The sequence below is a fragment of the Fulmarus glacialis genome, unplaced genomic scaffold (genome assembly GCF_000690835.1).
Source record: "Fulmarus glacialis isolate BGI_N327 unplaced genomic scaffold, ASM69083v1 scaffold42627, whole genome shotgun sequence".
Taxonomy (NCBI): domain Eukaryota; kingdom Metazoa; phylum Chordata; class Aves; order Procellariiformes; family Procellariidae; genus Fulmarus; species Fulmarus glacialis.
In genome coordinates, this window is record NW_009223316.1 from 17,544 (window position 1) to 44,659 (window position 27,116).

General features: G+C 35.0%; 2 protein-coding genes across 3 annotated transcripts in view; one reads left to right on the top strand and one right to left on the bottom strand.

Moving 5' to 3' along the window:
- FUBP1 (far upstream element (FUSE) binding protein 1) overlaps nucleotides 1-3,518 on the top strand; it is a gene marked incomplete at its 5' end in the record, with an annotated part of 20,389 nt that extends 16,871 nt beyond the window's left edge. The window contains 2 exons of the mRNA XM_009581763.1: nucleotides 2,649-2,794; nucleotides 3,165-3,518. Of these exons, the coding sequence (XP_009580058.1) occupies nucleotides 2,649-2,794; nucleotides 3,165-3,173 (155 nt within the window). The remainder of the gene's footprint in view (nucleotides 1-2,648; nucleotides 2,795-3,164) is intronic.
- Nucleotides 3,519-8,772: 5,254 nt separating this feature from the next.
- On the bottom strand, nucleotides 8,773-24,515 carry NEXN (nexilin (F actin binding protein)). 2 transcript variants are annotated; one of them, XM_009581761.1, is made up of 12 exons: nucleotides 24,489-24,515; nucleotides 23,121-23,312; nucleotides 22,899-22,980; nucleotides 22,673-22,821; nucleotides 21,340-21,381; nucleotides 20,017-20,230; nucleotides 19,793-19,941; nucleotides 17,233-17,418; nucleotides 12,915-13,112; nucleotides 11,421-11,642; nucleotides 10,180-10,365; nucleotides 8,773-9,717 (listed from the first exon to the last, which is right to left on the bottom strand). In XM_009581761.1, the coding sequence occupies exons 1-12, from the start codon at nucleotides 24,513-24,515 to the stop codon at nucleotides 9,346-9,348; spliced, it is 2,019 nt and encodes a 672-aa protein (XP_009580056.1). In that variant the 3' UTR covers nucleotides 8,773-9,345. The 2 variants fall into 2 exon arrangements, with proteins under 2 accessions (XP_009580056.1, XP_009580057.1); XM_009581762.1 differs by lacking the exon at nucleotides 23,121-23,312.
- Between the last annotated feature and the right edge of the window lie 2,601 nt (nucleotides 24,516-27,116).

Here is a 27,116-nt window from a genome sequence, read left to right on the forward strand (position 1 = left end):
GATTTGCATAACTGGGCCTAAAAATCTCCCAAGGATAACAGTTCCCTCTAAACATGAAGTCATATTTTAGTAAATGATCTATATATCACTATAGGAGTTTGTAAATTTATCACTTAAAGTCATTCTAGTATATTGTGGGCTTGATTTATAGTTAAGGGATTTCATAATAAAATAGTGGAACTGTTCTTTAATGATTCCTCAGCATTGTAGTGGGAAAGGGGACAAAGAACTTTTTTTTTCTAATTAGAATCACCCTTGATGTTTTGAGTAGTGGAAGAACTGTAGAATCATCTGGCATTTTCTTTCTTAGCCTTCCATAATGGGGAGGTATTCTGTGTTTGTCAATCTTATTTGTTAGTGTTCCAGTTGAATCTGGATTATTAATGAGCATGTACTGTTTCAGTGCAGTTCTGTACACTGAAAGGAAGTTTTGACTAAACTGCTGAATTCCATGTGCAGGTTCAGAATTAGTTGCAGTACTTAGTAGGAGAATGACGCAGCTAAAACACTTTGAATTTTTACTAACCCATTTCAGGACAGAAGTGCAGTTTGACATCCTTGAGTAGATGTTAAACTTCCTATATTTGATTTATTATTTGAATTTCAACACTGCCTTGGGATAGCTGGCTGAGTGTCAGAAGATTCTTGGGTCATAATGTACAAAAAATGCCTTAGCTGTGACGTTCAGCTGTGCTGGCGGCTATGACATAGCTAAACAATTTGTAAGTAGAATTATTACCTCATAAATTAATCGTGAACTTGCGAAAAGTGTATCCTGGGATAATTCGTAACCACATTAAAGATCATTCTGGTTAAAATAATTGATCAGACATGTAAATTTTAAGTTGTGGTAAAGTATAAATTGTAAAATGTGATTTCAGCTCTTACGATTTGAAGAAATTTAAGTTTTTCTAGGAAAAAAATTGCTTTACTATATAACCCAAAAAGTGATGGAGAGGTTTTTTTAATATATCTACAGTGTAAGTGGAAAAACTATGTAAGTTGTATAGAGGGTTGGAAAATGGAAGATTGTATTTTGAAGACGTTCAGGATAGTGCTTTGCTAAATGTTCAGATTCTCTGCTCACACTTTTTTTTGAGAGGATTGGGAGAATACGCATATATGTAAGAGGAGTGTGGATAGCTAGTATTCTTCATGTGAATTTTCTGTTTAAAAGTATTTAAAAACCAAACAAACCCAACCTTCTATCTGATACCCTGGAAAACAGTTCATTAGAATCTCTAATACTCATGTTCCCCAGAAGGTTGCTCAGTGGTCTTGTATTCAAATAAAAGGTGAGGAGGTTTCAGGTAGGATTGAAAACTTTCAGCCCTCGTTGTGCAGAAGCTGCCTCTCTTTCTTGATAGCAGAACAGAAGATTAGGTGCACATGGAATTCTACAGGGTGCAGGCTTGCATTTTGCTCAGATTTACTTGGTGTAGTGTGATTGGATGTGGTGTTTTGTTTCTGGTTTTGTTTTTGTTTTTCCTAGTATCCTAGAAAAAACTTTGGGAGGTGGTGGTTTTTCAATAGTATCCCAATTCTGACTGTAAAACTTTGATTTGAAAAAATAACCCTTTAAGAATGTCGATCACAAAAATGTCGTATCACAGTAGTAATAGTTGTTCTGTTTTAGAAGTTCAGTAAACATAAAATGAAGCAGTCCATATAAAACCCTTCTGTCTGGATGTATGCAAGTGTGAGGACTGATGAGGATAGAGTGTGGTGTTCTGCTTATAGTCAGGTACATTCTGCACTGGTAACTGCAAAAGCACCTTTCAGATAAAAAATAGTGAAGAACATAGTGGTAATATGTGGAGTGTATTTGATGTTTCTGAAATAAGAGAAGGGAAAAAGGAAGTAAAGATGTCCGCGACAGACCTTCCTTGGAAGAACAGCATGACTGAGGTCCTAAAAAGTTGGCTGTAATTTTCTTTTCTGATACACTAAAGAGTCCTTGTGTATTAGTCTATTGCCTTTATAGAGTTTTCAAGCTTCAAGTTGATTTTGTTGGAAGCACCGGTAGTTCTTAACTGTAAGTCTGGGGGAGAGTGTGTGTGTGTGTGCGTGCACATATGTGTGTATACGCTGTTATTTCTAGAGGATCGGAACTTAAGCAAAGGTTGGAAGGAGAAGTTTCAGGACTATATTCTGTGGTGGAGTAAATGTTTACAAAAATTAATGCTCTTTTTGAAAAATGTAATTTGCAGTTGCATTAAGGAGGCCAAAATTGGGGGAGTGAATGAATTGGTATCTGGTGGATTAATTAATGCAGCCTGTACAATAAGATAAAGTCGGTCTAGGTGGATTACAAAAAGTAATCTTGCCTGTTGACCTGTATTTTAATTTAAATGCTACTGGTTTTTCCAGTCAGTTTAGATCATCAGGCTTTAAATTCTTTTGCTCTGAAATGTGATTCAAGAGGTGGAAAAAACTGTCCTTATGGTTCCTCAATTTTGCTTTACGTGGGAATCATTACATCAAAATAATAGGACGAGTGGTTAGGTAAAAAAAAGCAGCCACAAGATTATTCAAAAGCCTTGGAGGAATATTGCAAGAAGCTAGGTGACATTTGTTAGGCAGAGAGATTTTGAAATTTTCTCATTTCTATTGCAACAACAAAGGTATATAATTTTAATTACTTGTAGGTCAAGCAGTTCCTGCCCCTGCTGGGGCTCCACCAGGTGGTCAGCCAGATTACAGTGCAGCATGGGCTGAGTACTACAGGCAACAGGCAGCATATTACGCTCAGACAAGTCCACAGGGAATGCCGCAACATCCTCCAGCACCACAGGTATAAAGTTTAAGTGTTTTTTGGCTGGCTTACGTTTCAGTCGTTACAGATATTTTTTTGCATGTCTCCTGCTTCGTTACCTTTGGAGTATGCATCTTTTTTCTAGCAAAATAACTATCAGAATAATTAATAGATGACTTTGTTTACCTGATAACTTGAGTTCTGTATCTATCCATATGTTTGGTGATTATGTTTTTTTTTTAAAAAAAAGAAAACCTTTCTCCTCCCAGGGTTTTGAAAACCATGCAAGAAGCCACCACCATTTACATTAACCAATTTTTCTTTCTTAAAGGCTTCACTCCTGAGTTAGCTCGATTTAAAGGATTTTCTTTAACTTTTTGTGTATCTCTTATGTATCTCTTCTGCACAGGGCCAATAATAAGAAGTGGACAATACAGTATTTGCTTCATTGTGTGGGGGAAAAAACCTTTGTTAAATGTATGGATGCAGACGCCTTGATGAAGATCTTAATTTTGTTTGGTTAAAAAAAAATAGTGTTTTTGAAAATGTACAAAATATCTATCACTACTGATAGGAGGTAATATTTCTGTGTAGAAATGAAAAATGGTTTGTTTTTAGTATTAGTGTAGATGTACACATTCCAGCAAATGTATTTGCAATTATGTGGTCAATGCTTTGTGATATAAATGTACTTTTTCAATGTATACTTTATCACTTTTAAAATGCCTGTTTTGTGCTTTACAATAAATAATATGAAACCTCCTGTGTCGGTAAGTTGGATATGTGGGTATATAAAGAATTATAGGATTGATTTGCAACGCTTGAATCAAGGTACCTGTACACAAATGAGATTTTTTCCCCCCCCATGAAACTTTGTTGAGTTTAAAGACTTGTCATTAGCATGTTTTTCCCCTCTTGCAGAATAGTTGTAGATGGAGGATCTCTTTCATTCATTGTATTTTGCTGCCTAGCACCAGTAATCTTGATACCTTAATTTTCTATTTGATTAAAACTGCATGTGTTTAAGAAGGTGATCTTTTGGCATACTTCCATTGCATTAACAGTGAAATTTCCTTTTATACATGACCACTGTTTCAGACCTGTGCAGCTGCTGTAACAGATAACTTTTGTTCTTAATTGAATACTTCAAAACTGTTCCTGCATAACTATTTTATGGATTTTTCAGACTAGTTATAAAATTATTTTAAGTGTCATGTGCTTAAGCCTTCAGTTTAAAGTAGTCCACTTCAAAATTCAGTGTAGAAAAGTCAATGTGGTATGCATAGTAGTTACAAAAATTGCATCTGTCCTTAAAACGCTGTTTTGTTTGAGTGGTGGGGAGTGGTTGAGAACTTCCTGCAGAGCAGATAACTTCTGTTTTTGTAAATACTCAAGTATTTGAATCAATTTATTTTTTTTTTTATATATATACTTGAAACTTCTTATTGCTCTAATGCTCATACTAAAAATCTGATTCTCTTGAAATCCTGTTTGCTCTTTGCATATTTATTGGCTCTTTGCATATATTAGACTACATGGAATACAGTCTGTCTTGCCATTGTCTGTTGAAGTGCAGGTTTGATCCAGCCAGTATAGAACTAGCTCTATAGGGGTGAGGAGGACTGTGCTGTGTATCATCCTTGATTGTTCCTTCAAGGAGCATTGCACTGTAAGTACATCAGAATGACAAATTGATGAACTGCAACAGTATCTTTTTGTCAATGTTCCACATAATGAAAATGCCATACTTGTGTGACTATTATGTTGGAATACAGTGCTGATATCTTAGGAAATCATAATTGCTTCTTAATTCAGAAACCTAGGTTTGCATATATATATATACATACACATAATATGAGCTTTTGTGGGTAAGTATTCCTGAAACGTTTAGCAATAGCTAAAGAAGATCATGTTTCTGTTTATCTGAGTAATAGTACTCCTGAGACAGCTGTATCATTCAGTGTTTTAAAGTATGCGTATCGTAACATTGAAGTCTTTGGAACCACTTGTTAGACAGAAGTTGTCTTTGTCTTCAGATAGTTTGCAGATATGTAGTGATGTAGGTATGTTTTAAATAATTCTATAACTGTTACTTGCTTTATCTTTTGGAACCATATTGTTGCTTTCAGAATAAATTTTTTTAGGGTGGCTGCACAGAGAAGTAAGTTAAGGCTTGAAAATTGAAGTAGTTTATTCAGGTAATTAGCAATGTATGTATTGTGCTGTAGAATTAGAAGGAATTATTTTTATCCCTTTTAAAATTAGGAATTATTCTGGTAGCTTAAAAAAGGCTAGGACAGTATTTGCTATCTTTAGTGTAGGGTATGAAGTTTAATAGTTCAGACATTTTGCATGGTATTTTGTAGATAACCTTATAGAATGGTGCATTTATTATGTACTAAACTGAGCAAAATTAAATTCACTGGATTCTTATCATTCACAAAATGGAGGCTGTTGATTTTGATTCATTTAAGGTATAAAATCTTTATTAATTGCAAACAGTGCAATTATTTATACTTCACAGTGCCTTCCCAGACCTTCCACCTTAGGTTCTGCTGCAAAAAAGCAACAGGTAAGCACAACCTAAGGAAGTATATAAATTAATATATTTCAGTACATTAATGTTGTCCCTGTGAGATCTTTGTGGTTGTGTATTGAAAAGCAATCTGCTGCTTCCCCAAATGCATTGTTACTCACGGTTCCATTTCAGTGGAAAGTTTTTAAACAACTGTTTATATTTCTAGGTAAATATGTATCTTTTTTCTTTTTTTTTCTTTTTTTTTTTTAGAAAAGATGAGTAGATTGCAGTAATTAAACTTGATGAGAATAAGTAATTTTTGTTATTTTTCCTCAAATAGCTAATTGTTGCAATTAAAGAATCAAAACCTTTAAATATGCAGGAATTACTTTGGTTAGAAACGTCAACAGCCTTCACAAATGTTTTTTATAATAGGGCACTATTCCCACTTAAACCCGTTAAGACCTAAATATAAAGAATATGACTTCTTGTTGTTATCACTGAACTTGATAACTTGTCTTACAGTTATAGTGTGTTAGTGGAATTTTTAGATAACTTAGTTTACTTATTCATACTTGACATGGTAGGAAAACAGATTCTAAAGTTCCAGATTAGTATGTTTTAACTGAAAAAGCATGTGCACCAATTAAATGTTAACAGTACAGCAAATAATACTTTTATCTATATAGCAGTCAGTGTATCCTGTTTCTTGATACTTTAACTGAATTGCTGTATATTTTGATAGTTTAAAATGTTTGTATGTCTTATAGATGGTCTGGTATACAGGTTTTTGTTTCTGGTTTTTGTTGTTTGTTTTTTATTTTGGTTTTTTTTTTTAGCTTAAAGTAAAGCAGCATCTATTTGGTTTTTTGTTGATTATTCTGTTTCTAAAATGTGCTGCTCCTCTTTCAAAAGTCCTGCTTATCTGTACATCAAAGAAGAATATTCAAAAATACTGCCTTCATTTTCACACACAGTGCTGAAGATGCTGCAAGCACCAAATCATAGCTCATAGAATCAGGTCCTGAGATAGTTACTACCAGTAAAGAGGAATCCTTTGAGTGTATGCCATTGGTGAGCCGATGAGCATGGACCATAGAAGGGCTCCATGTAGAAGGTAAAATTGGCAAAAACATAACAGATTTGAAATGTATCCCATACATAATGGTGTAGGGTATAATTTTTGGTTTGATCACTTTTCATTCTTTAAAGTATTATTTGTTTGACCATAAATGTTCCATAATCTGTTAAGTTTTTTTTAAACTGTGATTTAATAATATAAACCATCTATTCTAATTTATATTCTTCTAAACAGCCAAGCTTAGATATATTGAATTTTTGAACTAAATTAGTAGTTGTGCTTCAGTTTCTCAAGCCACTTAATATTTCATCTGTAGTTTAATATGTAACTCCATTTTTGACGTGAGAAAAGGTTAGGTGTGTACCATTTGGATTTTGATACTGTGAATTTAGTGTTGGGGTGAGTCATTTGTTCACTTCCTTTTACATGATACTTTTTTCTTCAACTGTTGTTGCTAAAATATCTTAACAGTCTTTCAATTGTAAATTTAGACAGTGGGAGGAGATAGAGAAGAAAAAGTCAGTTTATTGGAATGTTGCTAGTGTGTGGAAGATGACATGTTCTTGTATGTAGCATTTGAGGTGTACTGACTTCCAGCTTTCTCACTGCTGGGCTTACAAGCATGCTATTTTGTGCTAAGCATAGTGTTTATTTTTCAACTCTGTTTCCAAACTCATAGTTCTTAGGAGAACAGAAAATAGATTATTGGAACTATCCTGATCCAAAAAGATAACTGGACTTCCTTAGAAATGTAATGAACTTGTCCAAAAGACATCTTTAAATGTTTCCTTCTTTAAATGCTTCCCCCCCTTCTTAGAGTTCCACAAATTAAGTAGAATGTGAAGAGTACGAGAAGTTTAAAAAGAAAGCAAAATGTTCGAAGTAGGAAAAGCATTTTCGTATCCCTTTCTGCAGCCTGTACTTTAATAGGACATGAAATAAAATGTCAGGTGGATAATCTTCAGTTTAGCATGATCATAAGTCATCTATTTAAGTTGTCCAGGCAGACAGGATCATTATTCACTTGCACAGCCTATCTTGAAATATTTCATCTTTTTACTAGTGGTATTTTACTGGATGATAGAAATTGTTTCTCCCCTGTTCTCTTCCAAAGTAATTTTTAAGTTTTCCATTGCATGCTGAAAGCTTTTTATTTTGCTTTTTTCTGGAAGTTGGGGGAGGAAGGGAGGACTGGGCTTTTCAGAAAGCATACAGTTGACAGGATTCCCTCTTCCCTAGTAATAGCATATAAAACTCTTATGTATGCACAAATATTTCTCTTGCGTGCATGTGAAATGCCTTTTCGTCCTGAGAAAAGTGTTCTCTGCAGAAACTACCCGTGTGTAAAAAGAAGATTGGCTTTAAAAGGCAACTGTGATGGGAACAGTGTCTTAGGGAGATGCAGCTTGGACTTGAGGTAAATTGAATGCTTTACAAAAATGTGGTTTTGAGCTTGCATTGACATTGTATGTAATATGGGTACACGTTAACTGTATAATGTTTTTTGTATGGTTTTTCTCAATAAATGTAAACTGATGGATAATAATAGCAATGTTTTTGTCTTTTTTTATGCTCCTATCCCTGCCTTCGTTAGTTTGAAATAACAGCTTCAGGTGAGAGAGATTGCAGCAACTAGTACTTCTGTGAATGAACATCACCCACATGAAATGAAGTAAAATGTATTTATATGGCTGTTAGGATAAAGATTTATTCAAAACGTCATGCAGCTTATTACCATTTTTTTCAAGATGTTTCTGAATTTGTAACTATTTTTTTGAGGCAAAAGAGTGACTTCCAATGGGTAACTGTACAACGAGCAGTCAGCAGATTCAACTACAGGAAAATTTCTTTTTGAAATGACTGCATAAATCTAATATGCTGCAACGTAAAGCCTCGTCTTTATGTTAAAGCTTACACACATGTTCTTTAATTTAAAATGTGACTCTTGTTTGTAAAATTACTCCTACAGAAGCTTAAGCTGAACAATTCAGATGGTGTTAGCACAGTGACATTAGTGTTGATATCAAGAGGACTTAGAGAAAAATAGTACAGTAGCCTTAAGAAGACCATGTTTAGAGATGCAGCAATAAATTTACTGCATTAAAAGAGAACAAAGATTGAGAAGTTAGGCACTTTCTGAAAGTATTTTTCTTAAAGGTTGCTTCCTACCAACTTAGCTATGATAGGCTCATATTTTGTCACCAACTGTTCCTGTATCATTTAAGCAGTGAAAAAATCAGAAGTTTTACAAGCAAATGTTGGTACTATAACGACTATTACAAGCCTTACTGAGATTATTTTTACTTTTGGATTATCAACTGCATAGGTTGATAAGAGCGTAACAGTTTAAATGCAAGTCCATTTTAAAACAAAAGAACTAATGCTCTTCGAAACAAAACAACAAAAGTGAGCAGTTATGTAATCTTTTATTCTTTAAAAATAGTACACTGGGGTTTTTGAAAATCATCAATAAGTATTTCCTTTTGCCAGTCCAATGCCTCTGGGATAAAGGTAAAACAGCTTAAATATTCAGTGTTCATGCAAAATATAGCAATAGATTTACACTACTACACAAGTTTCCAGATCGTGTATTTAGTCTTATACTATTACACAACAGTTGGTCTTCAAATGTGGGAGCACTGTATAATTCAGCTTTTTCCTTTAGTTGATCCTTCATGCATTGATTCCTTCTCTTTAGCCTTTAATACTAAATTTTGTATTGAGCAAGGAACCTGGACACTCACAATTTGAAGGTTACTCTTATCTGATGCAGGAATGACAAATCAATGCATATCCTTGCTTTGTTTAGTTGGCCCCATTAGAGAAAGAGATGATGCAATAAGAAAGTTTCAAGGGGAAGAAAGATTCCAGCTAAAGTAGAGCATTAGTAGTCATCAGCTAGAAAATAAAAGGTTAAGAGAAACAGATAATTAGATTTTCATAATGGGAAAGATGCAAGAAGAATATTTGAGAATTAAGCGAATTAAAATGCTAACTCTTACTTTCAATGGTGAGAATACAGGTGCTAGCAGATGTGCCTCTATTGTTGACTGCTTTACACATATATTCCCCTTCATCTTCTGGGAAGGTCTCTGGCAAGTAGAGGCAATAGGTTTCTCCTCTTTCAATATATTGATAGTCCTCAGAGTCCTGCAACATTTCCCCCTCAAACCACCATGTTACTTCAGGTTTTGGTTCTCCAGTAATTTTAACTGTAAATCTCACTGGCTCGCCATCAACAACTGATGTGTTTTTCAGTGACTTCTTGAACCAGGGAGCTCCAGATCGAGCTTGATCCTCCTCGTCTTCACAAGTAGAACCACTAATAATGCTTCCCTCTTCTTCTTCTTCCTCTTCCCTTTTCTGTTTAAAATAATTTGATTTAGAACATATAAAGTGGCAATAGCAGTATGACTGCTAGTGATATGTATTTGATTACAGAGAAATTGCCACGTTTCTGAGAAGGGGAAATGCCACACCTATCCTCACTAGATAACATAATGCACTGAATCTGGATATGGAACAGGGAGTAAAATGGCTTTTAATGAGGCTGGAATCTTAGGGTAAAATATAGGCATAAATGTAGATTCCATTTTCAGACTGTTCAAAGGATATGATGAACTTTCTTTGTAGTATCCCTCTCATACTCTTCAAGAACATGTGAAAATACCAAAAGCGATTTTACATTATTGCAGCAATTCACAGCAGCTGTTAAAACAAGTATAATGTTCCTTTCATACCTTTGGCAGTGTTGCCATCAGTGGTAATCGGATGCTAAGTTAAAGGCCACTTAGGACTGAAGAAAAGGTACTTTGTAATTTATACCTTCTGTAATGCCGCATCAATTTCTTTTTGTTCAAACTGCATGCGTAGTAATTTCTGTTCTTCAATTCTCCTCTGCTCTTCTTCTTCCCTGGCTCTTGCCATTTGCTCAAAACGGGCCTTCATGTTTACTTTATGAGTAAATGGAGCCTCAGATTTCTTGGCTGGTCTCACATCTACCTCATCATCCTTGGGAAAAAAAAAAAAAAATAGGACTTAACTCATTTATTACCCTTTAAATGTGTATGGTAATAAAACTAGTTTTGTAGTTCTCCTTAACTGAGCAAAGCCACCCAGAGTTCTGTTTTTGTCAGAGGTTTGTTTATGTTGGATTTAAGAACAAGCCTTGTAGTAGTTTATCCCAGGGATAGGGCAAAATATAGAAAAATACTCCTAAAGATTTATTGTCATACAGAAGTTGAATACTGTCTTGTGGCAATGGTAAGCCATGATGTTATGGTAGCTTCAACACCTAACACAGGTTGACCTTAATAGAAACGTAATTACAGTGTCAGTCATTAAATTAAAAGCTCAAAAATAAAAGATAGGTTTTGAGCTGCTACTGAAGTGACTGGCTACTGTGGATAGGAACCTCAATGAAGCTCAGATCAGCCTTACTACTGTTAGGTTTTCTGCACTGCTACATGACGTCATGAAAGCTCACACTGGTGTTTTGGGTCACAGCGCATAGTGTTGATTTATTGGTTAGACTGATGGCTTCATTTCTTGTTTTTCCCCTCTGAAAAAATGTGAGAGGCTGCAGCCTGAAGCATAGATAAGTAGGCATCCTTTTCTGCTCTACCCTGAGAAATGAGTAAAGATGATAAAAAGACTTGATCTTCAAATGGTACTGTTTGGGTTTTTTTAGTTCATACAGTGGAGAATGAATTAGAGTTCAGAAGGAAAAGCAATTCATGTGAGGATTAATAGATTAATTCTTAAATATGAATGTTTCAAACCCTCAGGCTGGCAGGTTTCAGGTTGTTAAAACGATGCTGAATTGAGGACTTTGAGCAGAAAAACAGATCTCTGCTTGACCAGATGACTGATAATAAACTGGTGCTGTTTCCTTTATGGATGCTGAGGTGAGACTTCCTCATGCATCCAAAGGAGGAAACAGGAAAGAAGGGAGAAAATAATTTTGGAAATACAGCAAGCTTTGGTGAAAGCAGCAGCATTGGCCACTCCTGGATCATTAGTGTGCTAGTTAAGTATATCATTAACATATACAGAATGCAACTTACCTCTTGAAATTTTTCAGCTTCCCTTTCTCTTATTTCTTCATCCATTGCTCTTCTCTTAGCTCGCTCTTCTTCAATCTTCTTCTGTATTTCTTCTTGAGACAATTGTCCTATTTTTTCAAACTTGCTTTTTAAGTTCTTTGCCTGAATAGAACCACTTCTTTTTAGCTTTATTAATTCTTCATATTCTTTGCTTAGCTCAAAAGTTTCAGACTCTTCTTCCAGCTGTTCAGAAATTACAGAACGTGTAAGATGGAAAATGCCCTAGTTATTTTTACTACCTGTTCTCCCCACAGATAGGTGTAATTTAATACACTTGAACAGTTCTCTTAGTTATTTGAAATCAGGACAGAGACCTTTTCCCTCCAATTTCTTTTTTTTTTCCTCGCTATTCTCAGGATTACTGCATTTGTATTACATCTAAACTAGATACAGATTTTAAAATATCTTGCTTCAATGTACCCTTTGTTCAAGGATTGCTGTCAACAAACCACCCTTCACAGACTGAGAAAACCAGATACCTAGCAATACAAAAAAACTTAGTTATCCTGGATTCATAATTTACCTCTCTGACTTGCAATATGATATGAAATAATTTTCTAAAATACAGCTACTTTGTTAAACAGAAAATTATTACTTTTTTTTTTTAGTTCAGTAAAAAGCAAATGAGATTTCAGGATTTCATGGCTGGAAAAGAAATGGCAGTCCTGGAATCCTGTAGTCAAACTGTATCTGAAGCTGTAATTGTTGATATTTTACTCCCTCCTTTTATGACCTCTGACAGTAAAGATGTATATGCATTTTATTTGGATGTCCCTGTCTCTCCCTTCTTCGCCAGGATGTAATACAAAATTTACTTGAAAAGTTCGCAATCTAGAACCTTTATTACTCACTCTAGCTTCGCTTAACAAAAATAAATAAATAAATAAATAAATAAACGTAGTCATCTAACATTCAAAAGGGAATAATAAAGAATTGCCACCCACACCACATGAAATTGAAGTGTAAAGTTCATGAACATGATGTTTTGGACATTTGGTATTCAAAGCAAATTTTGTGTGTGATCTTTAAAATCAACTGTGACAGTCTTCAAACTCTTGATACACTGATAAGAAATAAGTTGAGGCCACTGTAATTCTTTCCTAATTAGTTAACACAGCGTTCCCTGGAGGAAAAGCAAGAATTTTGCTCTTTCTTACTTTCATCTTTGTATTTTCATTTGGGAACTAGATGTTTCTGTTCTCCCAATATTGGAAATACTACATAATCGTTTTAGTAATACTGTAGAATTTTCAGAAGTGACTGTAAAATAAATTACAAATTTGAAATTGTGTTTTTACTTTAAGGGTGGCAAGGGATAAAAGTGTTTTCCTGGTAGATTAGTGATAAAAAGTATGTATCTTACTATATACAATGTTATAGATTTTAGTAATTAACTGAAATGATGTATTATATTTTTATTCAGAGCATGCTTAACACATCTTTTGATATACAAACCTCTCCCATTTCTTGTCTCAACTGTTGAAATTCTTGCTTTTCCATTTCCAACTTTTGCCTACGCTCTTCTTCTGTGCGTCTCTTTTCTTCTTCCATTTTTTGTCTCAGCAACTCCTCAAAATTAATTTCCAGTTTACCAGGTATGAGAGATTCTTGAGAAATTGTTTTAAACATTTCTGGTGATTCATCATCCAGCACCTGCTGGAAATTCAGAGCATTAATGATGCATCCTGAAGGTACCTGTGATGAAATCACAGCGTTGCTCAGACACTTCTAGTACATAAAGATAACCAAGTATTTTGCCCATATCTGCCACAGTACAGTAAGGTGCAGTATGACAATCTGGGTATTCCTCTCATGTTTTGGGAGGGAGGGAGTGTGTTTGTGGGCTTTTGTATTTGGCTTTAGCTCTGTATTATTACAATGGTAAACTTTTATAATTAAGATGAAGGTGTTTACTAAAATGCGGTCTTTTTTGCAAGATGATGGAGAGGATGTCCTCTAAATGTAGCTTCGGGACCTGAAACAATTCATTCCTGTTTACTTCACAGACTATCATTAGACAAATTGCTTGTGTTTAAACGTCATTGCTCTTAACGCTGAAGTACATATATCTGTAATCTTTTTCTAAGCAAACAATTATATTCCTGTTCTTAAGCAGTATCAGTATTGCCAGTAAGGAAACTGAACAGAATTTTCTACAAGAAACTCTTCTTGTGCACAAATTGATGATACGAAGTTACGTTGCCAGTTCATTGCTTTGTACAAGCCAACAGCAAGGGTTTCCTCCTTTCCCTGTCCTCTTCTCAGGCTTTTGAGTAGGTTGGGCTTTGATGGTCATTCATGAGCAGTTTACTTATTTTGTAGACTAATTCATAAGAAGATGGTAGGGCCTAGGAAAGGTGATTTTTGTTACTTGCAAAAGCAGGAAGTGTAAGAACAAATATTTTATCAGACTGAATTTGTTAAAGCAAAGCATTACTAAAATATGAAGCTGTATGCTACAAAAATGGCCAGGTAACAAGACATGAGTTACACAGGAAGATTTTAAAATAACTTCTTGATAAAACCTATATAAATGTATGTTTGTGCATGCAACAATGTGAACTTATTAACAGAGCTTGACTCAATAGGAACATTTTGTAGATAAATGTGTGAGATGAGGTCAGACACTGATCTAGAACTGTGTGGTGATGCGGCTTTATGCACTATTTAATCAGCGCATGTTTGAAAAGCCCTGTGGCAAACATTGAGCCCAACGTGCCTTAAATTGTAGGCATTCCCAACAGTAGTAATCAGTCAAATGCTACAAAGAATTAAAGGAGCAAAACTTCCATTTGAGAAAGTGTTTTGACTAGCTTTAAAAAGAAACAGAAACATACTTTTAAAAAGATTCTTTGGCACTCCCTTTTCTCTATATTGCTACTTACTGCTATTGTAACTTACACCTTTCACTGCTGTTTGTGCCATCATAGTTCGTACTGCTGTCTTGACCTACTTTGTCCATATCCTTTTTATTTGTCACAGCTCTTTCAATAGTTTTTTGGCCCAATCCCACTCAAATACTGCTATTCACTATAGATTTCCTTCAGATTTTCCCGAGTAAGCTTACGGTTGGACTTTAGCCCCACCATTCCTTCCATTCTTCATTCGTTTTGCATAATATGAGCATGTTTGTTGAAATTGCATTATGGAGAAGTGGAGTCAAAAAACAAAGCTGTAAATGATTTCCTTTAATGAAAACAATGCATAGCCACATAGTTTTCAGAAGCTAACCATGGCTAAATTAGCAAAGAAATGTGAGTCTCTTGCTTGTGATGCATTAGTTCATATGCTCATCACTTCAAGAAGATCTAGAACTAAGTGAATACAAGAAGCATTAATTCAAAATTTATCAACATGTGTATGTATAAACTTTGAAAAGCTGTGCATATAAGCAAACACTAGCAGCTGCCTGCTCTGTATTTTTGAATCAGTTATGAAAAGACAGTAAGCCAACTTATTCCTGGTTAAAAAACACAGGAAAAAATTCAGCTGAATTGGGTGATGCACAAAACCCTTGTGGTTAGTTCAGTAAATATTTTAGCCATATTTTGTGAAGTGAGACTATACTTCTTCTGCAAAGTGGGAAGAGATGGTAGTGAGAAATAGTCTTGTAATAACCATAGTTTGCAGCACAGTCAACCAATTTTCAGTGGGCAAACAGTGACTGATACGAAGTAGAACCTTTTTTTATTTGTGCTAAGACAGGTTCTTTATGCAGTCTCTAATGGAAAGAGACTGACAGGGATGGGAGATGAATGCTTCAGTCTGAAAGCGATCACATTGATGGTGGGAAGCATGGAAGTATAAATGTAGCACAAGTAAATGTGAAATACGGAGAGCCTTCCAAAAGGAGGTGGTGTTTGTGTTTTCCAGCAACAATCTCACTACTTCTGTGTGTGTATACTTTCAAAACTAAATTAAAATGAATAAACATGAAAAGGTTCTAAAAAAACTACTTAATTTAGATGCTTAAATAAAAATTGAATGTGAGGTTTTACTACTTCTGAAAGAGATGATTAGTATGTTCTTAAAATGTTTAAAAGCACATTTGCATTGCTGCTACATTGTGTAGCTGTGGAAAATGGGGATAGCATGGGCTTATATTTTCTGTTACAAGCAATAGAAAATGTGGTGTTCATATTCAGGATGCTAATTAACAGAAAATTTTCAAATATATATGCTGAAAATACATTTTCAGTTAATTTTTTAAATTACTGAACATCTTCGCTGATTGCTGTTGCAGTGCAATCATAGACTCTGTGCTATATCTAATGGATTAAACCCTGTTTAATCAGTGAGATTTTTCTTGCCCGGACACTTTGCTACATTGAGGCAGAAAAAAGACATTCTCAAGAAAGCAGGAAAAAACAGAAGACAGCATGTACTTTCTTTGCTTTCCTTTAGTTGTCTGCTGGTTTTTCATAAAAATTCTAATGGCAGAAGTCCAGCAGCACTCTTTTTTTTTTTTTTCTCTAGTGGCTTTAGCTTCTATTTTCTCTCTTTGGAGATATGGACAGACACTATTTTCCGTAATTGCTTACCAGTACAATATCAAATATAACTTTACATTGTAGTTTCTTTGGGTAGTTTTTCAGCGTAGAGGTCTTGTCTTTGGCCCAATTTTCAGGCAGAGGGAGCACTGCTAGCAGTATTAGTAGTCATACAAAGCTTTAATTTGTCTCAAAAGCATTGCTTTGAATGATGAAGAAAATTTTATTAGGCATGCAGTTGGTCTTTCCCAATAAAACCACAGAGGGGAATGTAGGAAGAAACTGCCAGATGGGCAGGTTATTCCACAGTTCTGTATGGCGTGTCTTGCCCTTCCTTTTGAAAAAAATAATAGTTATAGTTGGTAGTTGTGTAATTTAATACTGTATTTCCTAACATCCACTAATAAGTAACTGGCTTATATCCAAAAGCCTGCTGAAACTTGAAATTGTTGGAATAAGCATGAAGAATACAGTGAAAAGCTCCATGCTGGTTATTTTTATAAATAATGTTGTTGCAACCCTCTGAAATCAGGCATCTTTTCTCTGCTTTCAGGTAGTGTTAGTACATCAATTCTAGGTCCCTAAAAATTTGTCTTCAATATAATCTTAACTCAAATTGTAGAAGTTATTGCATGTCACGGAGATCTGTATTTGTCTAAGGAAGTGCTGTATGACGAATTGTTCTAATGGTAAATGCCACATGTTACTTCTTTTGTTTCTCCGAACAAGCAATGAAATACAATAAAACCATCAATTAGCTGAGTTCAGCCTTCTTAATTTTTCCTTCCTAAGGGGCCACAGGTGACTACAAAATTTGTACTTGCGGTGAGCAATGTTCTAGGATGCCATTAATTATGCTTTAGCTAGGAAGAGCTGATTGGTGGACACCCTGTAAAGGTAGAGAGATAAACTTAGAGAATTAAAAGGAATTGCTCTTCCCCCCCAAAAAAAACCAACAAACCCTCCTTGTGAAAACATTTTGCTTTCCAAATTTGTTGCATCTAGCATAGTAATACCCATTGGACATAATATCTGGTTTTGACTAACTTATTTGAAATCCTTTCTAAGCTTGCTGTGAGGAGGGATTGTTCTGTGATGATTTTTGGTAAAAGAACTTGATTAGTTTACCCCCTACCTTCTAATAAGTAGTGAGGTGAACTAATTAATGAAGGAGTTGAAGCATGCATTCTTAACTGTATTTAAAGCTTTTTCCCAGAGCTGCTTTCTAGTTCATTGGAGACATAGGTAAAAATTAAACTATATACTAAACAAAAATGCCATACCATGTTCTTCCTTGCTTCAGCAAATGCTCTCTTCTCCTCTTCTATGCGTCGTCTTGCATCTTCTTCTGCTTTCCTCTTTTCCTCTTCTCTCCTCTGTCTTTCTATCTCCTCAAAACTGAGTCTGAGTTTACCGGGACGGAATTCTTTAACAGAATTTTCAGATTCTTCATCGCCATCTTCATTTATCTTCCGAGAAGAGGGAGAGGAAAAAATAGAAAGGACTTATCCAAACAAAAATATTCTTTATAGTAAATAAATACTCCATTAATTCCTTTCTGATCTTTTATAAATGTGTTTTTTTTTTTTTCCTGGGGGGAAAAAATGTATCAAGAGTTTTGTTCCTATGAGAAACATTTTAGTCTTGGTTTTAGCCAGGGGAGGGAGAAAAGAAATGTATTTTAGTATCCTGTATGTAACTCCTACAATTTTTAAAAATCTGTTGTGTGTGTGTAATTCAAAGAACAATGTGTTATCAGGAAAAGGCTGGAAAAATTAAGTACAGATTTTATGGTCTCAGGATTGGATCCTTTACTGTAAATCACTCCCTATTCACTTTCTTTACATCACTTTCATAGACTTTTATACCATCAAGTCTTTTTGTTTGCATATAAATTGTTTTCACCAATGCACTTACCAGTTAAAAAAATGCTGTAGAGTTTTATAGCAAAACTAAATCAATTAACATTTTGCTATTACTCCAGACTGAAATTTTTGCTTGTTTTCTTTTTAGACATTTAATCATCACTGAAGAAAGGGAATTGAGATACTCTGATCTCTTCACTACTGCTTGTCTCCAGTGAACGCTTACCTGCTAAGAGAAGCCTGTGGTTTGCAAACTGCAATCAAGAACAAAAGAGCAAACCACCTTCAGAAGATATCTCAGAGTACTTTATTTGTTAATGGAGGAAATTGACTGGGAACTGTCATAGTATTCATATTCCAGATTTCTGTATACTGCAAGCAGCCCTGGGACTGGTATGTGGGGTAGCCAGTTAAGGGAATTACAGAAAACTTTTACTTGGAATTCATAGGGAAAAAAGAAAGAATTGAAGGAAATTAAATGCTGAACTCTTCCTTTAAGAAAACTTTTGACTTCAAATTTTGACAACCACCGATATCATGTAAAACTGCATGTTAGAAAATTTCGTTTGAAATAGAGAATTTGTAAGTTACTTCATATTACTTGGGTTAATAAATGCATATACATAAGGGTGAGAGATGTGAACAAAACTTCAGATAGAATGGCTAGTGACTTCATGAAGTTCTCTCTCCTTCATTTTCTTCCCTCTTCTCCTTCACTAGTATCCCCTGCCCACTCCCAAATAAGAAGAAAAAAGTGCATTATTGACATATAATGTCAAGGTTATTGGTGCAGAAAGGTTAAGTTATTTATTGGAGGTGGGGGTGGAGGAGTAAACTACAATTTGGGTATCTGCCTAAACCTAGAACCCTCTCAAATTGGGCCAGTTGGGAATTTCAGTGTTTTAGCTTTCTGGAGGTTCTGTGTTTTGTTTTGTTTTTCTTTTCCTTGGAGAATATCAATTTCTTGAATGTTTTGAAATATAGTCAACATGGTGATCTTGAGCTGTTTGTCCAAGAATGTCCATTCATATTTATACTCTTTTTAAGTTAAAGTTAGCAAATTCCTAGAAATAATTTTTTCAAACATTTCATGGAGGATTAAAATCTCGTTTCTCATTAATGTTCTTTGTATGTGAATTTAACAAAGTCATTATGATCATGATTGTACAGGGGAAAGTATTTAAATACAGAACTTAAAAAATGCTTTTGGAAATGGAGCATAGTAAAGTGAGGAAATATAGAACTAAACTATCTGGTATATCTTATGTTATAAGTGTATGATTCCTTTAGTATGATCAAAGAACAAACTATAGTGAGGTCTGTTTATAGTTGATCTAGAATAAATCTGGATTATGATAAAGAACACATATGGAGGCAGTTTTGCAAGTAATATAAAACAGGAATTGTGAGCTACATTTCTGTCAATTGGGGGCTTCATCTTGTAATTTCTAGTATATTGTTGTTTATGTCAATACATACAAGAGAGCTGACCTGTTTTTTTTCCCATTCTTCATAAGAGGAAAGCTGTAATTGATGTTATTTATCTATTGTATTTATAAATAAATACGGGAATAAGAAATAGCATTCTGTTACTACAGAATGTTTTCATCAAAAACTGGTTGCTGAAACATCTGAAGCGCTATTTAAGAACAAAACAGACTAATTATCTTCTTGAGGACTTACAGCTTAAGGAACTACAAACTGTAGATATAAAACCTGCTAAGATTGCTGGCAAATTTAAAACACATAAATTTCCTGGATTTACTAAAAGAATGTCTAAAGCATTATGCCAGTGTGGTTACTGAGTTAGAATTAAGGTCAAAAATACGTCTTTCAAAAATTAATGGTGATACAATTTTCAGACTCTTAACAGCTTGAAATGTAGTTTAAGAAAAAAGAAGAATCAGATACAGGAAAGAATGTAAAAGCATATCCTATGCGAAAATTCTGTAACAACATGAACAAAATATGTATTTACCATTCGCTGTCTAGCTTCTTCAAAGGCACGTTTCTCCTCTTCTAAACGCTGCCTTGCTTCTTCCCCTGCTTGCCGCCTTTGATTTTCCTGTCTTTGTCTTTCAAGTTCTTCAAATGTCACTTTCAGCTTCCCAGGAGACAGAGGCTCTTGTGTTTCATTTTCACCCTGTGTAAGAAAAATGAAATAGTTATATCTTAAATAATAGGTATTTATTTCTTAGGTATTTTTAGATGAGTGGTTTACCATGACAAATGAAAGGCACTTGGTTTCCTTAAGGAATTGGTTTTGTTCCTCATATTTTCGCTTCATTTCTTCATCCTGTCTCTCCCTTTGTTCTGCTCTCTCATCTCCTGTGTTCTCAAAGTTTATTTTCATCTTCCCAGGTGTTTTGGTGGGTTTTACAGGCACTACTGTAACTAGCAGTGAATCATCCCCTTCCTGTCCAAAAAGATATTTATTATATTTTCGTAAAGCTTAACTTCTAGATAGACTCATTTCTTAGTGAAACTGCTGTTTTTACCTTTATGCACCAAAGCTTCCAAAAGAATTACTTGTATTGAGTATTAACAACAAGAATAAACCCATCTGCGTGAGGCAGTCACTAGTTTTCTTGTAATATCTGAAGAGCATCAAGGCTGAATTATATTTTAAACATAACAGCTAGCAAACTTCTTAATTTCTTTACATATTTTCATTAACGGTTAGTTATAAATATTCATGGTTTGGAGAACAGGTGAAATTTTGAATACGTAGCAATTGTAGCCACACTCTAGTTCCAGTCTTACATTTACTAAGTAAAGAATATACTGCAGTTGAATAAGCTAGTCGTTCTAGAGAGCAATATGTAATTTGTCAGGCAGAGTAATTTTTTTGAAGGATGTTGCTGCTTCAAAACTATTTTCACAACTTACTTGCCAAAATACATTTTACCGAGGTTTTTTCACAAAATACCATGATTAACAGGGATACTGTCAAATAACTTAAAACTAATGGGGGTTTGTTTGTTTGTTTGTCTTTCCAAAATTGTAGTAGGAATGTGATTTTCTTGCATTAGTGAAAGGCAATAGGACCTTTGGACCTAGCTTTTTGAAATTAAACATTTATTTGCAAGACTTAAAATCCAAACTCATATGGTAAAAAAAAGATAACTGAGGAAGGTGTTCAGACATCTGTATATTGACAGAATCCCCTTTTAATTTCAAGTTTAAGGCAAAGAGCTTTTAAGATGATACTTTCCAAAGCGAGGGGACTTAGATTATCATTGCCAGTATACCTCAAATCATTCTGGTGGCTTTGAATATTTACATTTTAGATGTTTTTAACTAACCACGAAGTATTCACAGTGCAGACTCTATTACAAACTTAAATAAATTCACTTCAAGTACAGACATATAGTTCCGTATCCTTTAAAAATTTGTTAGCTTCTTGGTTGAATTTTAATTAGGTATTTGTGTGCCCTTTTCTAAGTTTTCCCAGCCCAAATTACAATAATAAAACAAAGTGAATAAAAATGTAGGTGAACATTTCTTTAAAAAAAATCTGATTACCTCTGCTGCTGATTCAGTTCCCGTATTGTTAAAGTCATCAATCTATTAAATGAGAATTTCATATGATTACATTACTTTGGCTCTTTGCCTTAGATTTGCAAACATAGAACTGGAAATTCTTTTTGTATCAGTGATACGTATGTAGCATTTAAATTCACAGAGATGGTAATGACTGAACCTTTGCTGGAATACTTCAGATAGGTTAGCTTGTTGAGGAAGAGGGAACATGACATAAAACATCATACAGAAAGTATGCTAAAGCGTTCTTAACACTTCAGTGATGAACTGAGAAGAGTACTTTAGATGTCCATTCTTCATTTAAGCATTCCAGAATTGCGTAAAAAGAAAAAAAGCTAAAGCAAGATCATTGATTATTTCTGATTCAAGTGACATTGTCCTCCTCTCAACTCCTGCAAAATTCATGGCATGTACTTCTGCCTTTCAGAGTAGGTTAAATATATGCTAGATACGTTTCCAGTTAAAAGTTTTAACAATGTTAAAAGTCTTAGTAGAAAATACTATCCAAATCCTTGTTGAAAACTGACTCCTCCTATAGCACTGTTTTTCTTTTCTTACAACAAAACCAAACCTAAATTAAGTACTGCTATCTTTTGGCTAAATAAAAATCCGCTTATGGTTCTAGCCTCTCATTTAGATGTTCACTCTCACTGCAGTATTTGCAGCAGTGAAGAACACTTACAAAAGGAATTAAATATGATACCCCAATGCAAAATCCTACAAAAGACAAACTTTGCTTTATTGGCATCAACAAAAGTTGGAGTCTGTTCAGATATATATGCAATAAAGATTCACAGAGTGGCAAAGGAATAAAACATGATCTGATCTTCATGATTTATGATTTTCACTGCATTAGTATATTCTCATTTTTGCCTGCCAATGGCACTTTCCTATTTCTTCTTGCTTGCCTTAGTTCATCTATCACTGAACGGCATTCACTAATGTATAAGCAAAAATTGTCTAAAGTAAGGGTTGGTAAAATATAAGAAGCATTTCTAAATTAGTTTAGTAAATTCTATAAACTCTTGTATGCGTATGACACCAAAATTTGTGCCTGATTCACATTCCTACCAGGTTTATGCCTGCCTGGTTTCATCTGTAACTCAAGTTCAGTGCTTAAAAAATTGTTACCGTAAAGAAGTGAAGATGAAGATTCTCTGAACATTATTCCCACTTCCAGCCTATTGAATATCTCCCATGTAAATCACCACTATCAGAAATCTTAAGATCAAATCTTTCTGATCAATACAAAACTTTTTTTCTTGTGTTGCTTGTTTACAATTACAACCTGGCTATTGTGATCAGATGAACATACCTCCTGTGCTTTTTTTGCTAATTCTCTTTGAATTTTTCTTTTTTCAATCATATCTTGTTCAATTCTGCGCTTTCTTTCTTCTTCCGTTCTTTTTCTTTCTTCTTCTTGCCTTTGTTTCTCCATTTCTGCAAACTTGCCTTTAACGGTTCCTGTGAATATGAAACACACAGTTCAGTAGTTACATCTAATATTTATCTAGTGGCCTTTAAAATCAGGCCTCCCTTACCTATTAGCTTTGGAACGTAGCCTTTTTCTATTTTAGATGATTTTGCGTCATCGTCTTCATCAGATCCGAGTAGTTCTTTGATCTAGTTGATGAACACAGAAAGTAAACTGTCTTTATACCTTAAATAAAATCCCAATATCATCATCTTAAAATAATGTGAAAAGATTTTCACAAATAATATTGAATATTAAAATAACACAAAATATTTGCAAAGAAAATAACCTCCTGCTTTCTCCTGTTCCATTCTCTCTCTCTAACATATTGTTCTGTTCTTCTTTGCTTTTCATCTCTAGATCTCCTTTGATTTCTTTCTTCCCTTGCTTTCTGCATAGCTTCAAATTTATCCTTTACATCACCCTTGTGAAGCTTGGGCACATAGGATTTTTGGACGGGTTTAGATGAAGAAAGCAGAATCTTGGTGAAGATATAGAAGAAATGAAGATAAGAAAAAGAAAGTTGAAGCAAATGGACAGAAATACTCCGATAGATTGGATTAGAAAGAATGTAAGAACATAAAACATTTGGGATTATGAACTTCGTGCCACTAGCCATCATCTATTAAGCATCATTGTATTTGTTCATAAATAGTAATAAATACTAAAATATCCAAACCAACATTTAGCATTATATTAAACTTAGGCTATAAGTAATTGTAATTAATAGCTACATAACTAAGTATATGAACTATGTGAATGTACATTTTCAATTACTATGGCTTCAAAAATTAGATACAGATTTATATTGTTGCTTTGAATCATAAGCAATCACCAAAGAGCCTCTCTACCCCTAGCATTTAACACAGCTATAAAGACACAGACACATAATACAGTATGTATGTTTTCTTCTGCAACATTTCAACAGCCATATGATTTTTAAATAGTATTATTTGTTCATTTAAAACTTCCAATATGTTATATACTTAATATATGCTTTTTTAATATTTAGAGAAACTCAGAAGTCCAGTGATTTTATGTTATAAAGTGTCAAGATGACTGGACTCTGATATTGATACGGCTACCGGACAGTTCTTTGTCAATGCTTATTCTGTGTATGTCCAAAGAGTAAAGAATTTCCCACTTTTCAGAACTACTGTGAAGTTTTCTCTCTTTTTACTGTAATCACTACAGGAATGTTCTCAATGCAGTAATGCTGAGAAAACTGGCTGAAAACATTCCATGTTTCATATTTTCCACCTAAAGCAATAGTTTTTGTTCCTGCTTTTGTTCCTGTTGTTCAGTGAGTCTATGTAGAAGAAGAAATACTTGAAGTAGCGTAATATTTACATTTTAGAATTAGATGTGAATGTTGCCCTGAATTTCCCCCCCAACATTTAAAGTTTCTTCATATTCTGTTACCTTTATTTTGCCTTCCTCCTTCATGTTTTTTTTAATAACTGTAAGAACATATTTCACAGATTCCATCAAATCAGAGTTTCCTTAAGCTACTTTCAAGTGCCCTTCCATTGTCTTAAAATAACAGCAATACCAGCAAACTTCCAGTATAATTGTTTGTCTTTTACAACTGTTTGTAATTACTCTTTTTGCAAGCATCAGTCGTAAATTACTACATTATTTTAAAATTGGTACATACCTCAGTTTTCTGTGCAATGTCATTCATGGCTACTGTATTGTGCTCTGCACCTGGTATGTTTAAGATACTGCTTTCAGTTTCTACCTGAAAGAAACAGTTGTAGTTATATTCCTTTCCTTTTAAATGATGCTTTAACCATCTTCCTGTAAATAAGTTTGCATAGGCTGAAATCGACGTATCACAATTTCATTTGGTCCTTTGAGGCTTTTGAAGACATGAATAGGTTCTAAGTATGCAACAGTAATTAAAAGAACAAGCTCATGATTCATGCTCGTAACCCCTCTATATAGTCCTAGATACTTGTTTTTAATTTCCATTTAAAAAAAAAAAAAAGAAAAAGTAACTTGGAGCCAAGCTCTGGCTGCCCTGGCTGGTGTGTTGCGAAACTGTGTTTCCCAATACTCCTGCTAGCAGAAAGGAATGTGCTCTGCACCTCCGCCGCTCCCCTGCAGCCCGACGGGTGAGCCAGGGAGCTCAGGTCGCACGAAGTGTGCGGCGCGCTCGGGCCAAAACCCCACAGCCTCCTGGAGACGCAGCTTCGCCTTTGTACGGCTGACAGGAGGGAAGATGGCCGGTGGCTGCGGGGACCTACCTGCGTTTCAGCGATGCAGCTGGATCTCCTGCCTGGGCGAATGCTCTTGCTTGAGTCTCGGCCAGGCTGGCAACCCTCTCAGCTCTTCACCCAATACAGGAATACAAAATGCTTTCCCTTCTCCTAGGGCTATTCTAGGGAAAACTAGTGCTAAAAACTATGAAATGAGTTAGGTAAGCCACAAACATACCTTAGAGAAAGTATTTATATCATTTAATTGCGGGCTGGAAATTGCACTGCATTTTTTAAGAGAAATTACACTATTTATTAGGAACCTAACAGAAAGGCACTTCAAGTTCAGGGCAAGCCTTTTCCTTCCCTCCCCCCCCCCTTTTTTTTAAAAATCATCAGATCTATCGGAGCTTGCGGGAGGAAGGAAATCATGACATGACACCAGTGCCATTGCTGTCTGTGCTACACCGATGCCCCGAGTTCCAGACAAGCCTAAAAACTCAGTGTGCCAAACATAGTGCAAACGAACAGAGTCAAAGGCTCAAAGTAAAAAGGCTAAAAAGTAGCTTGCTGCTGGAAGGCACTTCTCACTTGCTGTTCAGAGGAACTGAAGTCAGGGTGTTTCATGATATGGAAAGTTAAGCTCTTAGTAGTTCTTAGCCTTTAAGTTCTCTAATTCTTAATTACAAGCAGATTATAAAAATGGGAATTTTTATGTGGTGTTCAAAATAATGAGCATTAAGAGTTGTTGTCATGTAAACTCTCCAAAAATGCACCACCGTCATCAACGCTCGTTGGTGCTGCTGTAGCTATACAGATCGGATGAGATTCTTGGATATCTTGGGATGTTTTTCCAAATGAAGCAGTCACAACATATGAAAAAGAGCATGTAGCTACCAGTTCTGCCCTGGTTTACAAATTCCAAACTCTTCAAATTCAGCTTCGACAGAGGTGTTCTGGAGAACACTTGGGTGTACATTTTCAACAAATGAGTATGGAAAGTCATTCCCCCCCAAATCAGCTTGACAAACACCTCATTTGTAGTCTGATAGGAATCCAAGGCATTTCAGTTTGTCACTTGTGAACACATGAACATAAAAGTACTAAGTGTTAGTTCCTATTCAGGCCGTTACAGATCAGCAATAGCATGTTAAAATTCTGTTGTGTCTAGAACTGCAGATAACTTCACTAGCAGCCTTGTGGTCTCAAGGTCCCCATGCACTTTAATACACGTTTGTATATTGTGCAGTTGGGTTTGATGTCTTTGTAAGCTTTAGCTTATTTCATGCATGTAAGTAAAATCCCATTGTGATCAGTATAACCTTAAAACTAGTTAAAATCCATTCACTTCTTCATTTTTCGACGCAGGTCTTAGAGAAGTTCTTCTCTGTTCTCCTCTTTTGCTTCTCTGCTTTTTTAATTTCTTCTTCCCTACTTGTGGCTGATGGCCTTTAGCCTTGTCCTTAAAATACCAAAGCTGAATAAAAGGTTTACTGCATAAGCCCATCAGAAAGCAAAGGAACATCATGCATTGGTACAATTCATGCACTGAAGTAGCCTGGGACACAGAGACCTTCTAGCCTTCACACAGGGCTGGAGCAGAAAAGTTAAGTCCCAAAGATAATCTTTCACTAGGAATTCCATTTCACCTGAACACCTCAAGTGAGGGTTACTGCTAACCGTCACTGCAGCAACATGCCCTAACTGTATGGCTTCCTCTTGAAGTCATTTGAAAACTGACTATTCCAAAGTCTGATTTGTTTATTATATGCAATTAATTGTAGGAAGAAGATTATGTTTACAAGTCTGAGAACACAATTTAGCTTTTGAGCTTTTGGATCAACTTTGTATTGAATCTTTCTGATAGCTCTAATTACCTGAACCCCTCGACGGTGTCACTAAGATGCTGACAGCAGTGAGACCTTCCCGCTAATAACAAATCTTGAAATTTTCTTTAACAGTGCAAATGTTGGAAGACATTTTCTTTGCAAATTCCTACTGTCTGAACTTCCAAAAATGTGCCAGTCCAACAGGTTGCGGGCCCTCAAGATGGCATACACGTTTCTGCCATTTGGATTACTGCC